This window comes from Enhydra lutris, unplaced genomic scaffold, assembly GCF_002288905.1.
Source record: "Enhydra lutris kenyoni isolate GAN:26980312 unplaced genomic scaffold, ASM228890v2 scaffoldscaffold19, whole genome shotgun sequence".
Taxonomy (NCBI): domain Eukaryota; kingdom Metazoa; phylum Chordata; class Mammalia; order Carnivora; family Mustelidae; genus Enhydra; species Enhydra lutris.
Genome location: NW_019154103.1, coordinates 32,893,457 through 32,914,822, shown reverse-complemented (window position 1 = coordinate 32,914,822; position 21,366 = coordinate 32,893,457). Strand labels below are relative to the sequence as shown.

The 21,366-nt window shown below is 35.9% G+C and overlaps 1 protein-coding gene across 1 annotated transcript in view; it reads left to right on the top strand.

The window, feature by feature from the left end:
- Positions 1-21,366, top strand: part of LOC111148446 (transmembrane protein 232) — a 254,105-nt gene that overhangs the window by 74,326 nt on the left and 158,413 nt on the right. Inside the window, exon 10 of the mRNA XM_022504999.1 lies at positions 9,288-9,466. Coding sequence (XP_022360707.1) covers positions 9,288-9,466 — 179 coding nt within the window. The remainder of the gene's footprint in view (positions 1-9,287; positions 9,467-21,366) is intronic.

Sequence of the window (21,366 nt, the reverse complement as noted above, 5' to 3'; positions counted from 1 at the left end):
CCTTCCTTCCTTCCTTCCTTCCTTCCTTCCTTCCTTCCTTCCTTCCTTCCTTCCTTCCTTCCTTCTAAGACTTTATTTATTCATTTGACAGACAGAGTGAATGAGAGTACAAGCAGAGGGAGAAGTAGAGGGAGAACCAGGCTCTCTGCTAAGCAGAGAGCTCGATGTGGGGCTTGATCCCAGTACCTTGGGATCATAACCTGAACTGAAGGCAGATACTTAACCGACTGAGCCACCCAGGCACCCCAAGACCTAATTTTCTAAGTTTACATGGGGGTCTTCATAAAGCACAAATAACCAGGATAAATGGTTACCATGATTTTTGAAAGTTAAATGTTACAGCTCTTTTTGGGAAGTTTTTGCTCTCATTCTAAAAATGAATCTTAATCTAGCTCTGCACATGTCTAAACTAAAAGTTTCCACTATCTAATTCTATTTATTCCCTGTTTTGGTTGCTACTATTCCTTTTGGTTGGAATGGGTTAAAATGACATGCTGGAGTTTTCAGTCAGAAGTTTTTGACCATGTAAAAGTCTTTATTCAAATGAAGGAGCTGAAAATCTCCTGGGAACATTACTCACATTTTGAGGCATAAATACAGAGATATATCACATTTGAGCCAGTGGTCTCAAATCCATCTGTGGCTTAACATAGTGGGAAAAGGAAAAAAAAAAAAAACCCATGAACTAGAAGTAGTGAGATTTTGAAAAAATATTAATGATATTAAAGTATATTGCAATATGCAATTTTAGGAATCATTTTTTGTAATAATATACCTTAGTAGAGAAGAAAAAGAATGAGAGATGTTGGCTTTCTATCCAGATGAATTTAGAAGCAAATGTATAACATTAATGAAAATAACTCAATTAGGGGCGCCTGGATGGCTCAGTGGGTTAGGCCTCTGCCTTCGGCTCTGGTCATGATCTCAGGGTCCTGGGATCAAGCCCCACATCGGGCTCTATGCTCCAAGGGGAGCCTGCTTTCTCCTCTTTCTCTGCCTTCCTCTCTGCCTACTTGTGATCTCTGTCTGTCAAATAAACAAAAAAAAAAAAAAAAAAAGAAAGAAAATAACTCAATTAGATACTTGTAACTTCCTTTGCTGTACCAGCCAGAATTATAGTAAGATCCTCCAGAGTGCTTCTGACTTTGTTTGTCATTTAATCTGGTCCAGAAATGAATACTTATATCCTATGGTCATTTTGCTCTTTACCCCTCACATCTATTAAAAGTAACTTGATAATATGTTGATGGGTACAGAAATCATTATTCCTTTATTTGATCCAGATACTTCTTATTGTTTTGAGTAAACAGTTAATTTTTTAAAAAAGATCTTATCTATTTATTAGAGACAAAGAGAGAGAGAGCAAGATGGGGAGGGGCTGAGGGAGAGGGACAAGCAGACTCCTGCTGAGTGGGAACCCAACATGGAGCCTGATGAAGGCATTAATCCCCAGAACCCGAAATCATGACCTGAGCTAAAGTCAGATGCTTAACCAACTGAGCCACCCAGGTGCCCCAAACAGTTATTTTAATTTTTAAAGACTTTCTAAGTAACTACTTACAGGAAAGAACAGTAGAAAACAATAGAATCCACCCCCCACCAAAAGGGTGAAGGATGAGAAATTTAGTAAGAAGAGGAGGGAAAAAAGCACCAAAATGGCTCAGTTGTAGATTAATGTAATGTGTGCTGAACTAGACTTGGTGTCAGATATTTGGAGTGTCAGAAGTTTGGGATGAGTCTCAGCTCAATTTTCATGTTCTAGATGATGTTCAGAATCTTAGTTTCTTCAAGATTATGGATTTTAAAAGAAATTTTGCATGTAATGTGCCTATAAATGTAAAGTTATCATTCCTTTTTCTTAATTTCCAAAAGAATCTTTGTTAGTTTTTTCTTTTTTCTTTGTTTATCCTTGAATTAAAAAAAAAAAAAACTTGTGAGGATTAACTATTTCCATAGAGATAGTCCAAAATAAGGGTGGTATTGTTTAGTTTAATGAAACTTAAAATATATCAAAAAATCAGAAGTCTGATATTTCTTTAATTTATTTATAAGATTCACAGTTTGTTCTTGAAAAGCAAATAGACCACTTTCTTCTTTGGTTTCCTATTGTAACTACAGAAGATAATTATTTTTAATCAACACATTGCCATACTTGACTATGGAAAAAGATATAAAAGTTAAGCAAGGCAAGTTCTATTCAGTTCTTTAATTTTTTTTTAAAGATCTTATTTATTTGTCAGAGAGAGAGAGAGATTGAGAGTGCAAGGGGAGCAGCAGGCAGAGGGATAAACAGGCTCCCCATTGAGCAAAGAGCCTGATACAGAACTTGATCCCAGAACCCTGGGATCATGACCTGAGCCGAAGGCAGGTGCTTAGCTGACTGAGCCATCCAGGCATCCCACAGCTCCTTAAATTTTTGTATTCACAGCAGCATTCCACTTGCCATCATGTTTCAGTTAACTGCTCTATGCCAATATAGGAATCAGCTGACTTTTGCTTTTTGATTTTTGTTTTCTATATTAGCTGCAACAAAACTGAGTAAATTAGTAATACTTTTGTTCTCTTTGGTTTATTCTGTTAGGTATTTTTTTAATATGTGTAATGATCAAATATGATATATAAAAATAGCTATCCATATTTAATATGCATATAGATATAGGAAATCATTATCACTATAGTGTAATATTCTGAAAATAAGGAGTACACTAGAATTTCTATTTCTTCTACTAGTTATCCAAAGTATATCCCCCCTACATCTCTGTCATTATCTCTTATGAAGTTCAAGGGTCCCTAAGACTACTCTCAGTTCTGAAATCACCTAGGACTTTGAGCATCCTCAGGTTTGCTAATTTGTTAGTAGAACTAACAGAACTCAGCAAGGCTGTTTTACTCATGGTTATGGTTTATTGTAGTAAAAGGATAAAGATTAAAATTAACCAAGAAAAAGTACATAAGGCAGAGTTCAGAGCAGTTGTACAGAACTGTCCATTGTCCTTTCCCAGGAGTTGTGCAGAGAGCATTTAATTCTCCTAGCAATGATGTATGACAATTTGCATAGAGTATTGTCAACTATGGAAGGTCACCAAGATTTGGTATTCAGAATTTTTATTGGGGTTCAGTCACATACACATGCTGATCTCAGTCTCTGGTCCTTCCAGAGGCCAAATTGATACCATGGCCTAAGGCTACCATGTAAGCAAAGACATTTTTATCAGACAGGAAATTCTAATGCCTAAGAGTCGCCTCCCAGAAGGCAAGGGCAAAGGCCAGCCCTCTCTCTGAACATTGTTAATTCTTTACTGTACAACTCTTGAATCTGTGAAATCATCACTTTGCTTCTAGACGACTACAAAAACTGAAAGTCTTCCTGTTTCCCTTATACTCCCTAGAATCTTTTCTATCAAGAAACCAAAAATATTTTTAAAACATAAGCAAATCAGTTCTCCTCCTTGTTTAAAATGCTCTGTTAACTTTTCATTACACTAGGAATAAATTCCAAACTCCTTTCCATGGCCTACAAATTCACCATAATAATTCAGAGTGGGCCTCTGCATTCACAGATGCTGCAATCCCCCAGCTTCTTGGATGGTTAACTTTTTAAAAATCCATCATATCTTACCATTTTTTTTTAAGATTTCATTTACTTATTTGACAGAGAGATCACAAGTAGGCAGAGAGAGAGGGGGAAGCAGGCTCCCTGCCAAGCAGAGAGCCTGATGGGGGGCTCGCTTCCAGGACCCTGAGACCATGACCTGAGCTGAAAATAGAGGCTTAACCCACTGTGCCACCCAGGCACCTCCATCATATCTTCTTGAATACCATGTGTTCATGGTGATCTTTCTCTCATTGTGTTTATAGTGGCTTTCTTCTCCAGTCATTGTTGAACACATTACTACCTCCTGTCATTTTCCTGACATTCATTATGAGCAGATACTGTTCTGTTTACCTTTTTAGTATCTGTCTTTCTCTACTAAAACTAAATGTCCTGAGAGCAGTAACACTGTCTTTTTCTTTGGCACATTAGAAGAGCCATTGGCACATAGCATTGACTCAGTAAATATTTGTTAAATGCCTGGCGTGCTGACTGGTTCTTGTCCATTGGTTTCTTGGCATTGATCTAGTTCCTTTCCTTTATGTGGCATTTCACAAAGATCATGTTTTAAACTACATCTTACAGTCAGGTTACGTTTTAGTGATACATTTGATTCTGCCAAATTATATTTGTCAAAATTGTAAAGGCTGCATTCATTTATACTCATTCATATGAGTAGAAATACTCATATTACATATTCAATGAATTTGTGAAATCTAAATATCTAGACTGGCAATTAAAGGCTTCCATGGAGTTCAAACAGTAAAATAAAACATTGCTAGAAATAAAGGATCATGATACGGGATTTCAAACAGCATAGTTTCTTAATAAATTTTCAAAATGTATTAAGAATTTTGTTCTGGTTCAGTTTTGTTATTCCCTAGGATACTGTCTGCTTAGCACGTATTTTCTCTCGGTATATTTAAAGTAACATCTTTGATAGCTGCCGTAGGGGCACTCAAAGCAGAACAAAAGAGTGCCTTATTCTTCAGCTTAGTCCCTGGATGAAGAGTTTCATAGCAGGTATGCTTCTTAGAAAATGTCTAGACATGCATATTACACTTCATTCTGCCTTTTATGACAATTGTAACACATCCCATCTGTCTTTATAAGTTTTTTTTTTCCATTAACTGTCAGTCAATTGGATGCAATAGATTTTCCCTACGAGTATTATTTGTAAGCAATATTTCACTGTAATCAATAGGTGAACAGCTCAGTTTAAAAATTATCAATGGCATTTTAAAAGTTTGGTGAGTTTGAGAACTCAGTTACCGGAATATATTTTATGGACTAATCACTGGTCTTATAGATTCTAAAAACAAATCGTATTCAATTCGATGATTTGACTATTATAGACTTATAAAATATTTATTCCTCAGTAACCAATAATTTAAAATATTTGAAGGTGGCTTATATGTACTTTAATCAATCCTTATTTATGTAAAGAGTTTGGGACTCTATAAACCAATACATAAGTAGGTTAAAATTCACAGTATATTTTAGTTATCATATTGTTATTCAAAGCTGCTTTTTGAAAATTTTTGAGGTTCATAATTCCAGAATTATTAATTTAAATCTCATAGTTGCTTTGTTACTCATATTAAGTTCAAACCTTATTTTTCTTTTTTAAAATTTTTATTTTTTATTAACATAAATGTATTATTAGCCCCAGGGGTATAGGTCTGTGAATCACCAGGTTTACACACTTCACAGCACTCACCATAGCACATACCTTCCCCAATGTCCATAACCCAACCACCCTCTCCCTACCCCCTACCCCCGGCAACCCTCAGTTTGTTTTGTGAGATTAAGAGTCTCTTATGGTTTGTCTCCCTCCCAATCCCATCTTGTTTCATTTTTTTCCTTCCCTATCCCCCAAACCCCCCACTTTGCCTCTCAACTTAATCATATCAGGGAGATCATATGATAATTGTCTTTCTCTGATTGACTTATTTTGCTCAGCATAATACCCTCTAGTTCCATCCACGTTGTCACAAATGGCAAGATTTCATTTCTTTTGATAAGCCTTATTTTTCTGATAGAGTCACACATCCATAATTTCATTCTGCAATTTACTTACATTTTAGCTATAGTTTTACAACAAATTATAGGCCTCTGAAAATTAGATACTCCTACCCCAACCATGCCACATTTTCCAAGTATTATTTTATCTCCTTTCTCCCCTGACTCCTCTACAATAATGTCTTTTCTGCAAGTGATTTCATTATTGTTTCAAGTTCCTTAGCTTAAAAAAATGTACTATTCTTTTCCACTTCATGCTTTCCTCCTCCATAGCTAAATAGTATTATTAGGTCTTCCCTACAATATCTTGTTTGGCCTCTACTCTCCAAGCTTCTACTGCTCATCACAGTAAAGACCTAGATTACCTCAAAAAATTCCTGCATGGGTTTCCCAGTTTGTTGTTTGGATAGACATAACACTTCATTGAACATGTAGGATACTACTCTTTTGCTCAAATATCTACCACTTAATCTGACCCCATTTATCTTTAGTTATTTATTTACCTTATCCATTTTTAAAAAGTAGGTTATATGCCCAACTTGGGGCTCTAATTCACAACCCGGAGACAAGAGGTGTGTGCTCTATCACTGATCCAGCCAAAAGCCCCAACAAGTTTTTTTTTTTTTTTTTTTTTTAAGTAAACTCTATACCCATCATGGGGCTTGAATTCACAACCCCAAGATCAAGAATTGCATGCTCCACCAACTGAGCCAGCCAGGTACCCCTTATCCATTTCTAATATGAACTTTTTACCTCAGTTAAGTTTAAGACCCTCGCTATCATCCTCTGCCTTCTGGCTTCTTACAGCTACCTCTCTATGGGAGTCAGTAGGTCCGTTGCCAAAGGAATGAGTAGGCACAATTTCTGTCACATGTCCCAAAGCAGATGGGACCACCTCCAGGACCATGGTTGAGCAGGACAGAAGCCTGGTTATGAAACCATCTCTGCATCTACAAATATTAGGCCTGTTAGCTGGGGTGCAAGTGGATGTCACTTCCCTGAGCACACTCCTGCCAGGTCCATGGGTGGGTTCCTGGGTGGGAAGAGACACCTCTGGACCACAGGAGAGTGAAGCTGAAGCCAGATCACAGAGCTGTTTCAGGGCCCACAGACAGTGGGCCTGTTACTGGGGGCACCAACGGACATGGTTCCTCCTGGGTCCTTTAGTGGATAAGACTATGGATAAATAGGGCTGGAGCTGAGTTCACAGTAGGTACACGGCTGGCATCACATACATGCCAACAGATGCGCCACTTGGGTGTGGTACTGCCTGCTCACTCTTGGGTTCCACTGGTGTTTTACAACCTCTTACCTGGATCTAAGATCCTGAAAAAGGTACTTTTGTTCATGGATGACTGCCAAATTGTTGTTTCTATGAGGGAATGAGGGCTGGGGACTTCCTATTCTATCATCTTGCTTACATCAATTCATACATATAATTTCAAATACTGCAGCACACTAATTTTAACTTGCAAATTTTTTGTGGAGGAAAATTACATTTTCAAAAGAATTGGCTGCTTAACTATAGCCTTGTATTTGCAATACAAATGATGAAAGATGCCTTAAGTTTGGAAGCAGATATTTGCCATCCTCCTCCCACTTCTAAGATGTGCACATACTTTCACTTCTGCCTCTTTCTACCTTCTAGTCTCTTCCTTTCTTATGAATGGAATAAAAGGAAGGAAAAGCACTTATCTGAATTGGAAAGGCTGTGCTGCATGGAATAAGATAAGACTCACCTTCACCTGGCTAGGTCACTCATCAGCTGAAAGAGGACTTTCAACCAAGTTGAAGGTCATATGTTCTATCTATTATGCTAAGTATAATATGGTTTTCATAGCAGGATTGTAGTGAGGACTAGAATAAGGGCACATAGTAGTAGGAATGCCCAAGCTTTCCAGTTATAATAATAATTATTGTTATTACTAGTGTGGATTATAAAAATCTGTATTGAATTAGGAAATGTTAAGGATTTTGACTTTTTCATATTGTACTTACTTTATATTGTATGTCCTTACTCAAGACGAGCGCTGATGAGTTCCAGTGTCGTGCAGACTATCATCAGGATTTAGGGGACAGTACAATACAGAATTTAATTGACTCTGAAACCCTTCTATTTCCATTCCTGAATTTTTTTTTTTTATCTGCTTCACATATACTTGTTATTCTTATGTTGCTCTTTGGCTAACTTTAGTTCATATACTCTTTGAAACTTGCTGTATTATTTTATTCTCCAAATTTATACCATCACTACCTAAATTAGAATTCTCTTTTCCTGGGGGTGCCTGGGTGGCTCAGTTGGTTAAGTGGCTGCCTTTGGCTCAGGTCATGATCCCAGGGTCCTGGGATGGAGCCCTGCATCAGGTACCCTGCTCAGTGGGGAATCTGTTTCTCTCTCTCTTCTTTAACCCCCTTTCCCCGACTCGTGCTCTCATTCTCTCTCCCTCAAATAAATAAAATCTTTTTTAAAGATTTAATTTATTTATTTGACAGAGAGAGAGACAGTGAGAGAGGGAACCCAAAGAGGTGGAGTGGGAGAGGGAGAAGTAGGCTTCCCGCCTTGCAGGGAGCCCAATGCTGGGTTTGATCCCAGGACCCTGGGATCATGATCTGAGCCGAAGGCTGCCACTTAATGACTGAGCCACCCAGGTGCCCCAAATAAATAAAAATCTTAAAAAAAAAAAAAAAGAATTCTCTTCTCCTGAGTAGTATTGCATAGCAATATACCACCTAGGTAAGAAGTAAGAAATAATTAAGGTAAAGAGAGACGTCTTCCTCCTTTCTTTATGGGAGAAGTATAATTTAGAAGTGGACCTTGATAATTTATATAAATTACTAATTGTAATACATCTTAGAAGGAGTGTTTTAGACTTTTAAAAACCTCTTCTGGATCCATTGTTCCCTTTCCTCTATTTTAGTTGATTTATGTCTCTACTATTAAAAAAAAATCTTGCAGCCTTTAATTATATCAGCAATTATGTCTGCTTTTCACATTATTTTCAAGGCTTTCTCTTGGTTCAAATGGCTGTTTCATTGAGCTTGGTCACTTTTATAAAAGGCAGTGATTTTTCTCGTGTTCTCTAGCTCATTGTAAAAATTCACCATGGTGGTCTAAGTGTTCCTATTGCCTTGAACAAATTCCTCTTTCCTTGAATCCCAAAGTTTTTTTTTTTTTTTTAATACATAGTTTCTGGTTTACCTGTCCAACTTTAAATTTATGAGGAATGATATTAGTTAGGTGCAGATCTTTTCTTATGGCTGGAAATTGTTAAATAATCTATGATCTTTTAAAATTAAAGGAATAAGTGCTGTAAAGAGTAAAACAAATTCCAAAGCTCAGAATTTCAGGCTTTAAAATATTAGCAAAATCCAGTTTTTTCTTTTTCACAAAACTGTGTTTTTCTAAGATGAATAAAACAATGTTTTCCCGGGGCACCTGGGTGGCTCAGTGGGTTAAGCTGCTGCCTTCGGCTCAGGTCATGATCTCAGGTCCCTGGGATCGAGTCCCGCATCGGGCTCTCTGCTCAGCAGGGAGCCTGCTTCCCTCTCTCTCTCTCTCTCTCTCTCTGCCTGCCTCTCCATCTACTTGTGATCTCTCTCTGTCAAATAAATAAATAAAATCTTTAAAAAAAAAAAAAACAATGTTTTCCCAAAGAATATACTTTTTCAACAGGTGATCAAGTGACATGGATTGGGTACTACGGCTTAATATATAACCTGGTGAAAATGTTATGGGAACTTCGGGGAGATGATGAGCAGGATGGATTTAGAAACAAAATATGGCAAATATTACAGAAAACAAAGGATCATGAGAAAGATGGACGAATCCATAATGGCATATATATAGCTCAGGTAAGATAAAGGCAAAGGCAATAAATTGGTACTTATATTATCAGGAAGTGTTTGTCCTTTCTCTGCAAGGAGAAGAGAATGTCCATATTCAGTATCAGTGACTCAGCTGAGAACACTGTTTTAAAAATTTAATATTGATCTCTGTTTAGTTAACGATAAGGGGGTTGGCAATCTTCCGACTAAGAAGCTTGAAGAGAGGAGGTGATTTTGGGGAAGAATAATTGTTTTGCTTTGGGTTTGTGCCTAAGAGACATTTTAAGTATGCTAACCATGCATTCCAGTTTGCCCAGGGTAGCCTGGCTCTATGCCTAAATTTTCCAAGTTTCTTATTAGTAGTGAATTAATTCACTCTCAAAAGTGTCTCAGTTTGGATGGTAAATTATTTAGTTATCTTGCTTGTAAGTTTTTCCTTCCAGCATTCAATAATACACATCACAAATCTAGATTCACTAACACTACTCTTTTTCTTTAAAGTTAAATATGGATTTTACAAGTTCTTGGTTTTTCTTGTTCTAGTTGAATGACTATAGATAATTTTTCTTCACATTCAAAGAAAATCATTATGACATTAGCTATCCATTCTTCATGAAATGCAAATTTGATTTTCCAGAATGCTTTATCTATATGGTATCCTATGATATTTTTAAGCTCCCACCATTTATTTTTCTTTTCTGTCTTATTTTGAGCTAGGTTAATTTGTTTGTTACCCTAAAGCACATTTTTTTCCTGTCACTGAAGTTTCTGGTTTTTTCTTGCTTTCACATGTGCAATTATCCTAACACTCTTAATATCCTGTTTTCTAATAATAATTAGAAATGTGAATTCATGTTAACAAGTAAGAAGAGCAAATAATGAATTAACTGTGCCTAATGGGTTGTCAAAGGATATTGGCGGGGGGGACATCATTGTAACACAGAACACCTACACTCCAGATTCTTAGTAGGAAACAAAACCTTAAACTCCTTGTTTTTCTTTTTTCTTTTTTCTTTTTTTTAACAATTTTTTTTTTAGATTTTGTTTACTTAGAGAGAGAGAGAGTGAGAGAGAGCATGAGCGGGGAGAAGGTCAGAGGGAGAAGCAGACTCCCCATGGAGCTGGGAGCCAGATGTGGGTCTAGATTCTAGGACTCCAGGATCATGACCTGAGCCGAAGGCAGTCACTCAGTGGAGCCACCCAGATGCCTCTTGTTTTTCAACAATAAATCTGACTTGGAGTAAAAATCTTTATGGAGGACTATCTAAAAACATTAGACTTCTAATATTTTTTTATAGAGAAGATAATCAAGAGCTATCCACTTGAACTACATTGGTTTAGATTGCATGGGCTTGCTTTTATGCAACCATGCTTCAGTTTTATTCTTAGTTGTGGACAGAACATAGAAAGAAAAAGAAAACAATAATTACTATTGTATCTATTACAATGATGACCACTATATCACCCAGTATCCTCTTTGTTAGTATTTAGTTTCATGTGCTCTCTGAACCTTATTATTATTTTGTATAAGCTGCTCAATAAAGTTTTTAAAAAATGAGAGTCAAATTTTGGCTAAGTTTCTAAAAAGAAATAGAGGACAATATGACTTCATCTCACTCAATCTTATTATTTTCTCTTTGTTTTTTCATTTTTTATGAATTCTCAATTATTCATATTATTCTCTGGTTTCGCACCTTTTTTTATATGCCACTTCACATCTCAAATAGATTGTATACTGTCAACAAATAAATAAGGCCACTCAAATTTGTCATTTCTATAATTAGAATCCTATTCATGTGCCTGTTTTCAGGGCCAATCATTTGGTATAAGATAATCTCTTCAAAATTTTAGTAAATATCTATAGATAATTATATTTGAAATTCATAAGTCAGTTAATCAGACATAGCAAATATTTTTTAGTTGCTAGGTCCAAGGAAAGACCTATTACTGAAGCAGTCAGCTCTGAGAATAAGGAATAAACAAAAGTATAACCAGTTGTGCTAGTTTGTTTTTTTTAAATGCTTAGTGAGAAGACTTCTAAAGGACGCTTTCATTCATTTTAAATAGTAAATGTGTGGGAAGGCAAGTTTTCCTCAGAGAAAAATCTAAACTATAAATTTATTTTTTAAAAGATTTTTTATTGACTTATTTGAGAGAAAGAACGTGTGTGCAGAGGAGAGGGAGGAGTGGCAGAGAGAGAGGGAGAAGCAGGCTCCTTGCTGAATAGGGAGCCTGCCATGGTGCTAGATCCCAGGACTCTGGGATCGTGACTTGATCCAAAGGCAGATGCTTAACCAACTGAGAAACCCAGGTGTCCCTAAACTAGAAATTTCTAAAGGCAGTTATATTAAGTTAGATATAGTACATATTTAATATAAAAACACTTATTTGCATTAGATAGATGAACTAAAATATACAATTCACTCTAGATCTATATTATCTAAAAGTTAGAGAGAGAGAGAGAGATTTGGATTTTATATTAAAGGAACAAAATACGTGATTTATGGATATAAATGATAGAATGCCTAACTAGTGACTTTGAAATATCACTTAAATTAGTTTAAATTCCTTTATTTAATATTAAGATACTACAAGTATATACACTAAGAAATTATATAAAAATTTTCACCAAATTCAGTAGAAAATATGAAATAAATATGTACACATTGAGTCCTAAATCTATTTTGCCATGCTGAAGTCTATGGAAAACACAAAGAAATCCCAAAAATGTCCTTTACACAGTAATCTTTAGTGTCTCATTCGAGAGACAGAAGATTCAGAAGATGGAATATTATAGGGGACCCTGGGTGGCTCAGTCAGTTAAGTGTCTGCCTTCAGCTCAGGTCATGATCTCAGGGTCCTGGGATGGAGTCCTGTGTGGTCAGGCTCCCTACTCAATGGTCCCTCTCCTTCCATCCTCCATCCCTGCCTCCTACCTGCCCCTTCCATGCATGCATGCATGTGCTCTCTCTTGCTCTCAAATAAAATCTTTTTTTAAAAAAAGAAGATGGAATATTATCTATATGGCTAGTCCCATCAAAGTTCATGGCACACAGTGGGAGTTCAGGTAAATATTTGGTCTCTAACTTTTTCCTTATATTAATGAAGAATACATTGTTGTCATCTTTAAGTAGTACTTGAGCTGGAAACTTAATGATGAGTTTTGCTAAATGATTCAAGGGAGCAGGGTCAAGGAGTGTATCTCGTAGATAAGGAAATGTGAGCTGAGCAGAAATAAGAACACTATGTAAGAAAAGCCATTGGTTTACCTGCCTAGTTGGAGAAAAAGGTTTAGGTTGAACAGCAGTAGGCATTACATTTGAAAGTTATGTTTGGGTTACCATGCTAATGTCTTAGAAACTTAGAGATGGTTTAATAAAAATAGAAATGCTAAGTAAAACAATTAGTTTTGGGAGAATTTTTATAAACATATAATGTATTATTAGCCCCAGGGGTACAGGTTGGTGAATTGGCAGGTTTACACGCTTCACAGCACTCACCTTAGCACATACCCTCCCCAATGTCCATAACCCAACCACGGCAACCCTCAGTTTGTTTTGTGAGATTAAGAGTCTCTTATGGTTTGTGGGAGAAAATTTTTCTTATTGAATTTTAATAGGTGGATAATTTGTTTTGGGTAAAATCATGTATACATTTCCTTATATCTTTTTAAAATAATGAATTATTGTCTAGAAACTTTTGGTACATTATTAGAGTAATTGTCCCCAGTTTATTTAAGACTCCCTATATTCACATCCTTGGCATGATTCCTTCTATACTCAAAGACTTGACCACATGACTTGATTCGGACAGTAAGGCAATACCAATGTTACACAAGTGGAGATTTTATTATTTTTTTATTATTTATTTATTTTTAAAATTTTATTTATTTATTTGAGAGTGTGTGTGTGTGTGTATGTGTGTGTGAGAGAGAGAGAGAGATAGCCAGTGTGTGGGGGGGGGGGGGGGAGGGGCAGAGGCAGAGGAAGAAGCAGAATCCCTGCCTAGCAGGGAGCCAAATGTAGGGCTCAAGTCCAGGACCCTGGGAACATGATCTGAGCCAAAGGCAGATGCTTAAAGACTGGGCCACCCAGATGCTCCCAAATGGAGATTTTAAAAATGCTTATGGAATGGGGCCTGCCCTTTCTTCTTCTCTTGGAACACTGTAACTGTCATGGGAACAAACCCAAGTTACCCAGTTGGAAGATGAGAGACAATATGGCACGGAGACAAGCCATCCTAGTTGATCCACTACCCCCTCCCCACCCCAGCCAAAAAGTACCCAGTTCCTGACTACAGACACATGAATGAGCACAGCTAAGACCAGAGGAAACGGTCCCTGCTGTGTCTACCTTAAATTGTTGACCTAACTGTGGCCTAAAAAAATAGTTGTGTTAAACCTCTAAGTTTTGGGTGATTTTTTTTTTTTTTTGTCATAGTAAGAGTTGCATATGTGAGATTTTAGTCAGCTAAATTATTTAATGTAAATGTTGTTTCTTTCATTTTTATCATTTTTAAAGGCATTGATAATAATAGACTTGTTGAGCACTTACTGTGTGCCATGTGCTAAGCACTATATGCATTAATTATTTAATCCTCATAAAAACCGTATGTTATTTGTATTTTCATGCTCCTGATTTTATACATGAGGAAATTGAAATTTTAAATAAGGACATTTAAATTTTTGAAAGATGAAGTAACTTGCCCATGGATACTGTGGTAAATTACATTGTTTGCTTTTTCTAATGTTGAACAATCATTGCATTCCTGGAATGAAAACACGTGATGATGATGTAATATCACTTTTAATATTGTCATATTTACTTTGATAATATTTTGCTAAAGATTTTGCATCCATATGAATTTTTTTTCTTATAATGTTTTCTATAAGGATTTGCATCAGAGTTATGCTCTATCTATGGAATGAATTGGGAAGTGATTATCTTTTTTTCCCCATTCCCTGGGAGAATTTTGTAGTGTGGTCATAATGTCTTCCTTAAAAATTCTGTAGTATTTGACAATTTGTCATAGATACATATAGAAAAGTTTTAATTGTAACATCTTTTTTTTTTTTTTTTTTCCCCAAGAGAGTGAGCAGCAGGGTAGGGGCAGAGGGAAGAAGGAGAGAAAGAATCTTAAGCAGGCTCCATACCCAGCTTGGAGCCCAGTGTGGGGCATAATCTCATGACCCAGAAATCAAGAGTCTGATGCTGGACCAGCTGAGCCACCTGGGTGCTCTGTGGAATTCTTTTACAGTTGGGTACCTTCCTACTCTTTAATTCTCCTTGCATCAGTTATTTTTTCTAGGAATTTCATGTGATATTTTATGAAGTTGCTCATAATATCTTTCTATAATATCACAGTGTCTTTAGGATCTGGCATGATAGTCCCTTCTTCATTCCTGACTCATACTATTTTTCCTTTTGTTCTATTTTTAATCTATCATGCTAAGGATTTAATCAACTTCTTTGTCCTTTGAAAAACAACTTTCAGGGCACCTGGGTGGCTCAGTCAATTAAGTATCTGACTCTTTTTTTTTTTTTTAAGATTTTTATTTATTTATTTGACAGACAGAGATCACGAGAGGCATAGAGGCAGGCAGAGATAGAAGGGGGGCAAGCAGACGCCATGCTGAGCAGAGAGCCCAATGCGGGCCCTATTCCAGGACCCTGGGATCATGACCTGAGCCGAAGGCAGAGGTTTTAACCCACTGAGCCACCCAGGTGCCCCAAGTATCTCACTCTTGACTTTGGCCTGGGTCATGATTTCAGGGTGGTGAGATTGAGCCCCGAATCCAGCTCTGTGCTCAGCATGGAGTTTGAGATTCTCTCTCTCCCTCTGCCCCTCCCCACATTCATGTGTGCACTCTCTAAAATAAATCTTTAAAAAAGTTTAAAAAAACCTTGAATCTCTTGATACTGATATTCTATTTTATATTTTCTCTAATTTCTCTAATTTCTAATTTTATGTTTTCTTTAATATCTGGTAGTAAATTTATATTTCCTTCCACTAGATTCCTTGCATTTAATGTGTTGCTCCTTTTCCAAAATTACTTGATTGTGTTCCTTGTCACGGACTTGCAGCATTTTTCTAACATATGATTTTAATACTTTGAATTTCCTTCTCTACATTAATTTAGATGTATCCTGAAAGTTGTGATAAGTAATATTTTAATTATCATTCAAATCAAAAGTTTCTAATTTCTACTATTATTTCTATTTTAAGCCACAGTTTACTCAAGTTCGTGACTTAATGTCCACACATATGGAGGTTTTGCTGTTATTTATGATTTTGATTTCTATTCAATTCTACCGTGCTCAATGATGATGCTCTCATTTTAAAATATTCTTCTTTATAATAAGTGTACCTTTTGGTTGTGAGTGTAATCATGGTAGCTTTCTTTTATGAGGGGTCTTTTGATTAGTGTTTGCATATCTATTTCCATCTTTTTATTTCAAGCTCTCTGAATCCTTTTATGTTCAGCTCTTTGGAGGAGCAGTATTTTTTTTTTTAACCTAAAGATTATGGTCTTTAAATTTCAATGTTTATTCTATTTACATCTAATATCATTATAATATATGTGTTTATTTCTACATATTTTTATTTACCATTCTATTTGTACGCCCTTTCCTTTTTAAAATCTCATTTTTTGCCTTTTTTGGGAAGATTTTTTTATACCATTTCATTCCACCCCCTTTATTTTTCTGATGGTTACACCTTTTACTTGTTACTGAGCCTCCCAGGCTCAGTATCTCAGTATCTCTATATCTGCATGTTTCTTTCTTTACCCTTCCTTCTTGAATCTCTGACCTTCTGCACAGCATTATTCTTCTTCTGCTCAAAGAAAACCCTTTCATATTCTTTTAGTAAGAATCTCCTGTTGTCTAATTTTGTTAATTTTCGTTTACTTGAAGAGGTTTTTATTCCATTTAAATCTGAAGGGGAGGGGCGCCTGGGTGGTTCAGTGGGTTAAAGCCTCTGCCTTCAGCTCAGGTCATGATCCCAGGGTCCTGGGATTGAGCCCCACATAGGGATCTCTGCTCAGCAGGGAGCTTGCTTCCTCCTCTCTCTCTCTGCCTACCTCTCTATCTAATTGTGATCTTTGTCTGTCAAATAAATAAACAAAAAATCTTTAAAAGAAAGAATCTGAAGGGTAGTTTTATAGGCTAAGAATTCTATGTTGGTATCGATACAACATAAAGTTAAGTTCTAATCAATTGTTCTGTTTATTTTGAGGTTCTTTGCACCCCTAAAATGGAGTTCTTTGCATCATTTTTATGACTTCGGTCATAAAGGGTTTTTTCAGTTTATTACTAGATGATATTTTCCTAATGTTAAATTGCATATTAACATGTCTATAGTGGGTTTCAGGAATAATAATGGCCAAATGACCGAAGTGGCCAAGTGACCAAAGTGATTAACATCTATGCAATTCTCAGTTTTTCCTCTCTGTGGTCTCTGTGCTCTGTTCTTGTGTTACTCCTATGTGATCTTCTTTCCTAAATTCCACAGCTGATATTCATTCCCTTTCATGCTTTATTTCTCTGAGAAAAATAATACTCATATTGATTTCAGATTTTAAAGATGCCTTTTTAAGGGAGTTAATCAGTGATACTGTAGAGTAAGTTACACAACTAAACTTCAGTTATCTGAATAAGACAAAAACAAAATGATTTCAAAAAGAAGGAGCACATTTGGACTATAGGTGTAGTGTGTTACAGCAAATATTTTGATTATATTAAAATCGTGCTTTCTTGCCTGGAATAGTCTGAACACTTTCTATATAACTTATCGTTGAAGTGTGTTTAATTTTACAGAACATGTGCATGGTAAAATCAAGGTTTCCTTTCCCTTTTTTCTTTTTGACACTAACTTGGCAACACTTACATACAGTAATAAAACTACAAAGGTTATTTATTTCTAAACCTATGAAGGCTTGTGTCTCAGATGTTTCCATCTAAAATAAAATATGTATCCTACTTTTATTTCAGTTGATGCAGACGTCTATGTTTATAGAACAACCTTTGTTTATTCTTTCCCTCCTAACACCTTGTTGCCCGAAGCTTTCATCATGTAAGGTCATTGTTGTATTACCTACACAGAGTGAAACAAAGCCTTAATGATAAACTATTGTACATTATAGTGGGAAGGATTTGTTTCAGAAGGATTGAATATACCTCCATGCTTATGGAATTAAGTAGAAATTTTCTCTTTTTATGCTTTAAAAGTAAATATGCAATTCATATGATAAACTATTGAATTTAATGAATAAAATTTTGTACTTAATACCTCGATTTACCTGCATCCCTGGTAAATCTTTAACTAACTATACTATATACTCTCATGTCTTGCATGTTTTTTAAATCCAGAATAGCATCCTGTCATCTATAAATCTTGTTATATCTGTTCATGAAATTTGATGCTTAATGGAGGTTACAGGAGAGGTGAAATATTTAATAGAGTATTTGAAATGAAAAACAATTCTAAATAGATCCCTAAACATGAACCTTCATCTGACAAAAGCAATATAAACCCAACTGTTGCCTGAGAATTTGGGAAAGAAATCAAAAACTGTCATATACTCATAGTGGCATAATAAACAAATGATAATTGATGTGCTTTGTTTGAAATACTTCCAGGGAGACTTGCAATGAGCAAGGCTCTTCTGTACAGGCAATTCAGCAGCATATGTTGGCACATCTAGGAAAAGTCATCAAGTATAAATGCTTTCTTCCATCTGGTATATGACCTAAAATATCAAAAAGAAATATGTAAAGCTAAAATGAATATGTGACTTTATTCAGTGTACCTTTGACTCACCAGGTAACACACTTTGTGGTCAATGTTTCATGGTGAGATCTTTAAACTAAAATTTATTTTTATTCTTAATGATATTATACTCCTAATGTACTCTATAATATACTTATACTCCTAATGTACTCTATAAAGCGGCAAAATAGAATAAAAACACGATTAGATTCTGTTCTCTCAGTACCTACCTTTCTTCTCCTCCACATATGGGTCTTCTTTTGACATAAATGGAAGCTCTGAGTATGGAAAGGGAGATGTCTTTTTGGAAGAGTGCAGTCTCTTCCAAAGAATAGAATTTCTTTGGAATTAGTAGAATTACATTAGTAGAATTCTAATGTAACAGGATACACTGTTTTAAGAAAACAAAACTATTTGTGGAACTTACAGTGAGCCAGGCACTGTGCTAAGTGTTTCCATATATTAACTCACCTGTGCTCCATGACTCTCCCAGCACCTCCATCACACACAAAGATGGGAGTGTCTGAGTCTAAGCCCAATTAAAATAAGTGGCTGGTGGTGGATGCATCTATGAGTGTCTTAACCTAAAGGCTCTTCTATTTCCACTTTGCCATGTCCTCTCTCCAAAATTAAATACAAATAAGGCATTAACATTTATTGAAGAATTTTTGTATATCAGACACTGTGCTTTAATGTATTCAATTTTCGTGTTTAACCTTTATAATAACACTATAAAGGGGAGTATTATTATCACCCCATTTTAGGAATAAGAAAACATGCTCAGAGAGGTTAAATAACTTGTGCAAGATCACACAACTGGAAAGATGGATATTCCCATCTTGGTGCTTTTCTTAATCTATTACATTAGTTCTTCTTAGACTTTAAGATATATAGGACTAGGGCCTGAAATTCTGTATTTATAACATGCCCCCAGGGAATGACAGATAATGATGAACTAAGGACCACATTTTAATACTTAGGAGTTTCTCATCCTGTCCTCTCTTTGGAGATTTTGTAACTCATGTAGGAAATAATCTTTTAGGGCTATATATGACTCACTTTAAATTTTGAAATTTAAAGAATAAAATTGTCATTTTTTTCCCCTGAAAACAAGTTAAATATACCTAGCTCTAGGATTACTTAAGGAGATGTGGAGAAACAACAGAGAGAATGAAAGAAACAGAATTTGCTATAAACTCTGCTGCAATAGCTACCATCCTATTTCTTTTTCATTCTCTCATATCAAGCAGAGTGTGAGTTAGCTTACATGTTGACGTGTTTGTTACATTTCCTTAATTATTGACAGAAAATTTAAAACTCTGGAGAGACTCTATTTATTTATTTAGCATCGCTACTATGTTGTGATTCCTTAGAGAAATTCCCTTTGTACTGATTTATGCATCTGCTTGCTAACTTACATAAATGCTGGTTTTTTACCACCATTGTGCCCAATACAAAAACAAAAGAGTATGTATCTGCCCTTACACGTGGCTAGATCATGTGTGTGAGAGAAATATTTTTTAATACCACCTTCCCAACTTTAATACTAAATGAGTAAAATTAACATAAATGTTCAGGAATAGCTATTCATTTCTTAGTAAAAAAATGTTGTTTCAATAATGCAGTAAGGAAAATTCCAAATTTTATTGCTAAAAAGTAGGGACATATGATAAAAATGTAAATAATGTATAAATGATATTTATAAATGGAGTTTGAAGTAATGTTTATTAGTAGGCCAAGTAGTAGTGAATTCATGATTTTGGTATCTGTTGTAAGGAATAGTCATTAATATTTTGTGTTGTCTACTCCCAAGAAGTATAGATATATATTTATATGTAGTTGGCATTTAAGTCTCTGAATTATAACATTAGAATAATGGCTTTAAGTGAAGGAAGACTCTTTAAAAAAGAAATGACTGTGGTAGAATAATCATGATTCTATTCCACAAATTTGCTAATGTAAAAGTGACAATATAACAATTGTTTTCAGTCTGGCAAGTCTTCTATGGGGTGATCTGCAAAGGCTGGAGCATTAGTGTTCTGTCTCAGGGAATTCGTGGATACTTGTTGAACTTCTCACTGTATGCTAAGTCAACCCTCACAAAGCTCAGAGTGGTTATTATTATCTCCATATCACAAATGAAAAACAAGACAGAAGTAAACCAAAGACAAAACATAGGCCTAGAGAGGTAACATTTTCCAAAGTTCGCACCCTCAACTAATAAACGGAAATGCCAGAATGGATTACAGATCTAATTGCAAAGCCCATACTATTTGCTGGTTCTTCCTCCAGGAAAGCAATAAAACAGAATCTTTTCTAGATAAGTTAAATATGCATTTGACTGATATTTGATGCTATACTTCCATTAGTCGAATGCCTTGAACATCAATGGGGGAGAGAAATTCACCTGGGCTTTCAATGAGTAAACCCATGAGGAGAGATAAAGAAATGCCTTCATTTTGCTTGTTGAAAGAATTGGCGTCTGGATCTACAACTTTTCTGGTCTGGGAAGTAAGAAAATAAGGAGTAGCCAAATGAGTCATGATAAAAGAGAGCATCAATATTCTGTAATGCAGGGTAATGTTATGTCTGAAGACAATGTATTCTTTACCAGAAATTTACCCCCATTTTTTTTTTTTTGGTTCATTCATTTACTTACACATTTATTGTTCCATTGCTCTTTTTAAAAAAAAAAGATTTTATTTGTTTATTTGAGCGAGCGAAAGAGCATGCAAGAGAGCCAGCAACAGCGGGGGACGGGGCGGGGGGGGGGGTGGTGGTGGTAGACGGAGCGCAGAGGGAGAGGAAGACGCAGACTCCCCGCTGAGCAGGGAGCAGGGGCTTGAATATGAGACCCTGAGGTTATGACCTGAGCTGAAAGCAGGCATTTAACTGATTGAGCCACCCAGGTGCCCCTCATCCATCACTTCTATAATGCAAAAGCTCATAGTAAAATATTTGCACAATATTACATATTATTATTGATTTTGAAGTATCTTTTCTTATTAAAAAATTTGAGCCAGGGAAGGTAAGCAGAATAAACTGTATTGGTAAACCACCCTGCCTGCACCCAGCCCACCATGGCTGGAGGTTTTCCATGCATCTGGTATCTGTGGAGGTATGCAAGTGGGAGGGGAACCGGGGCAAATCTTTGGTGG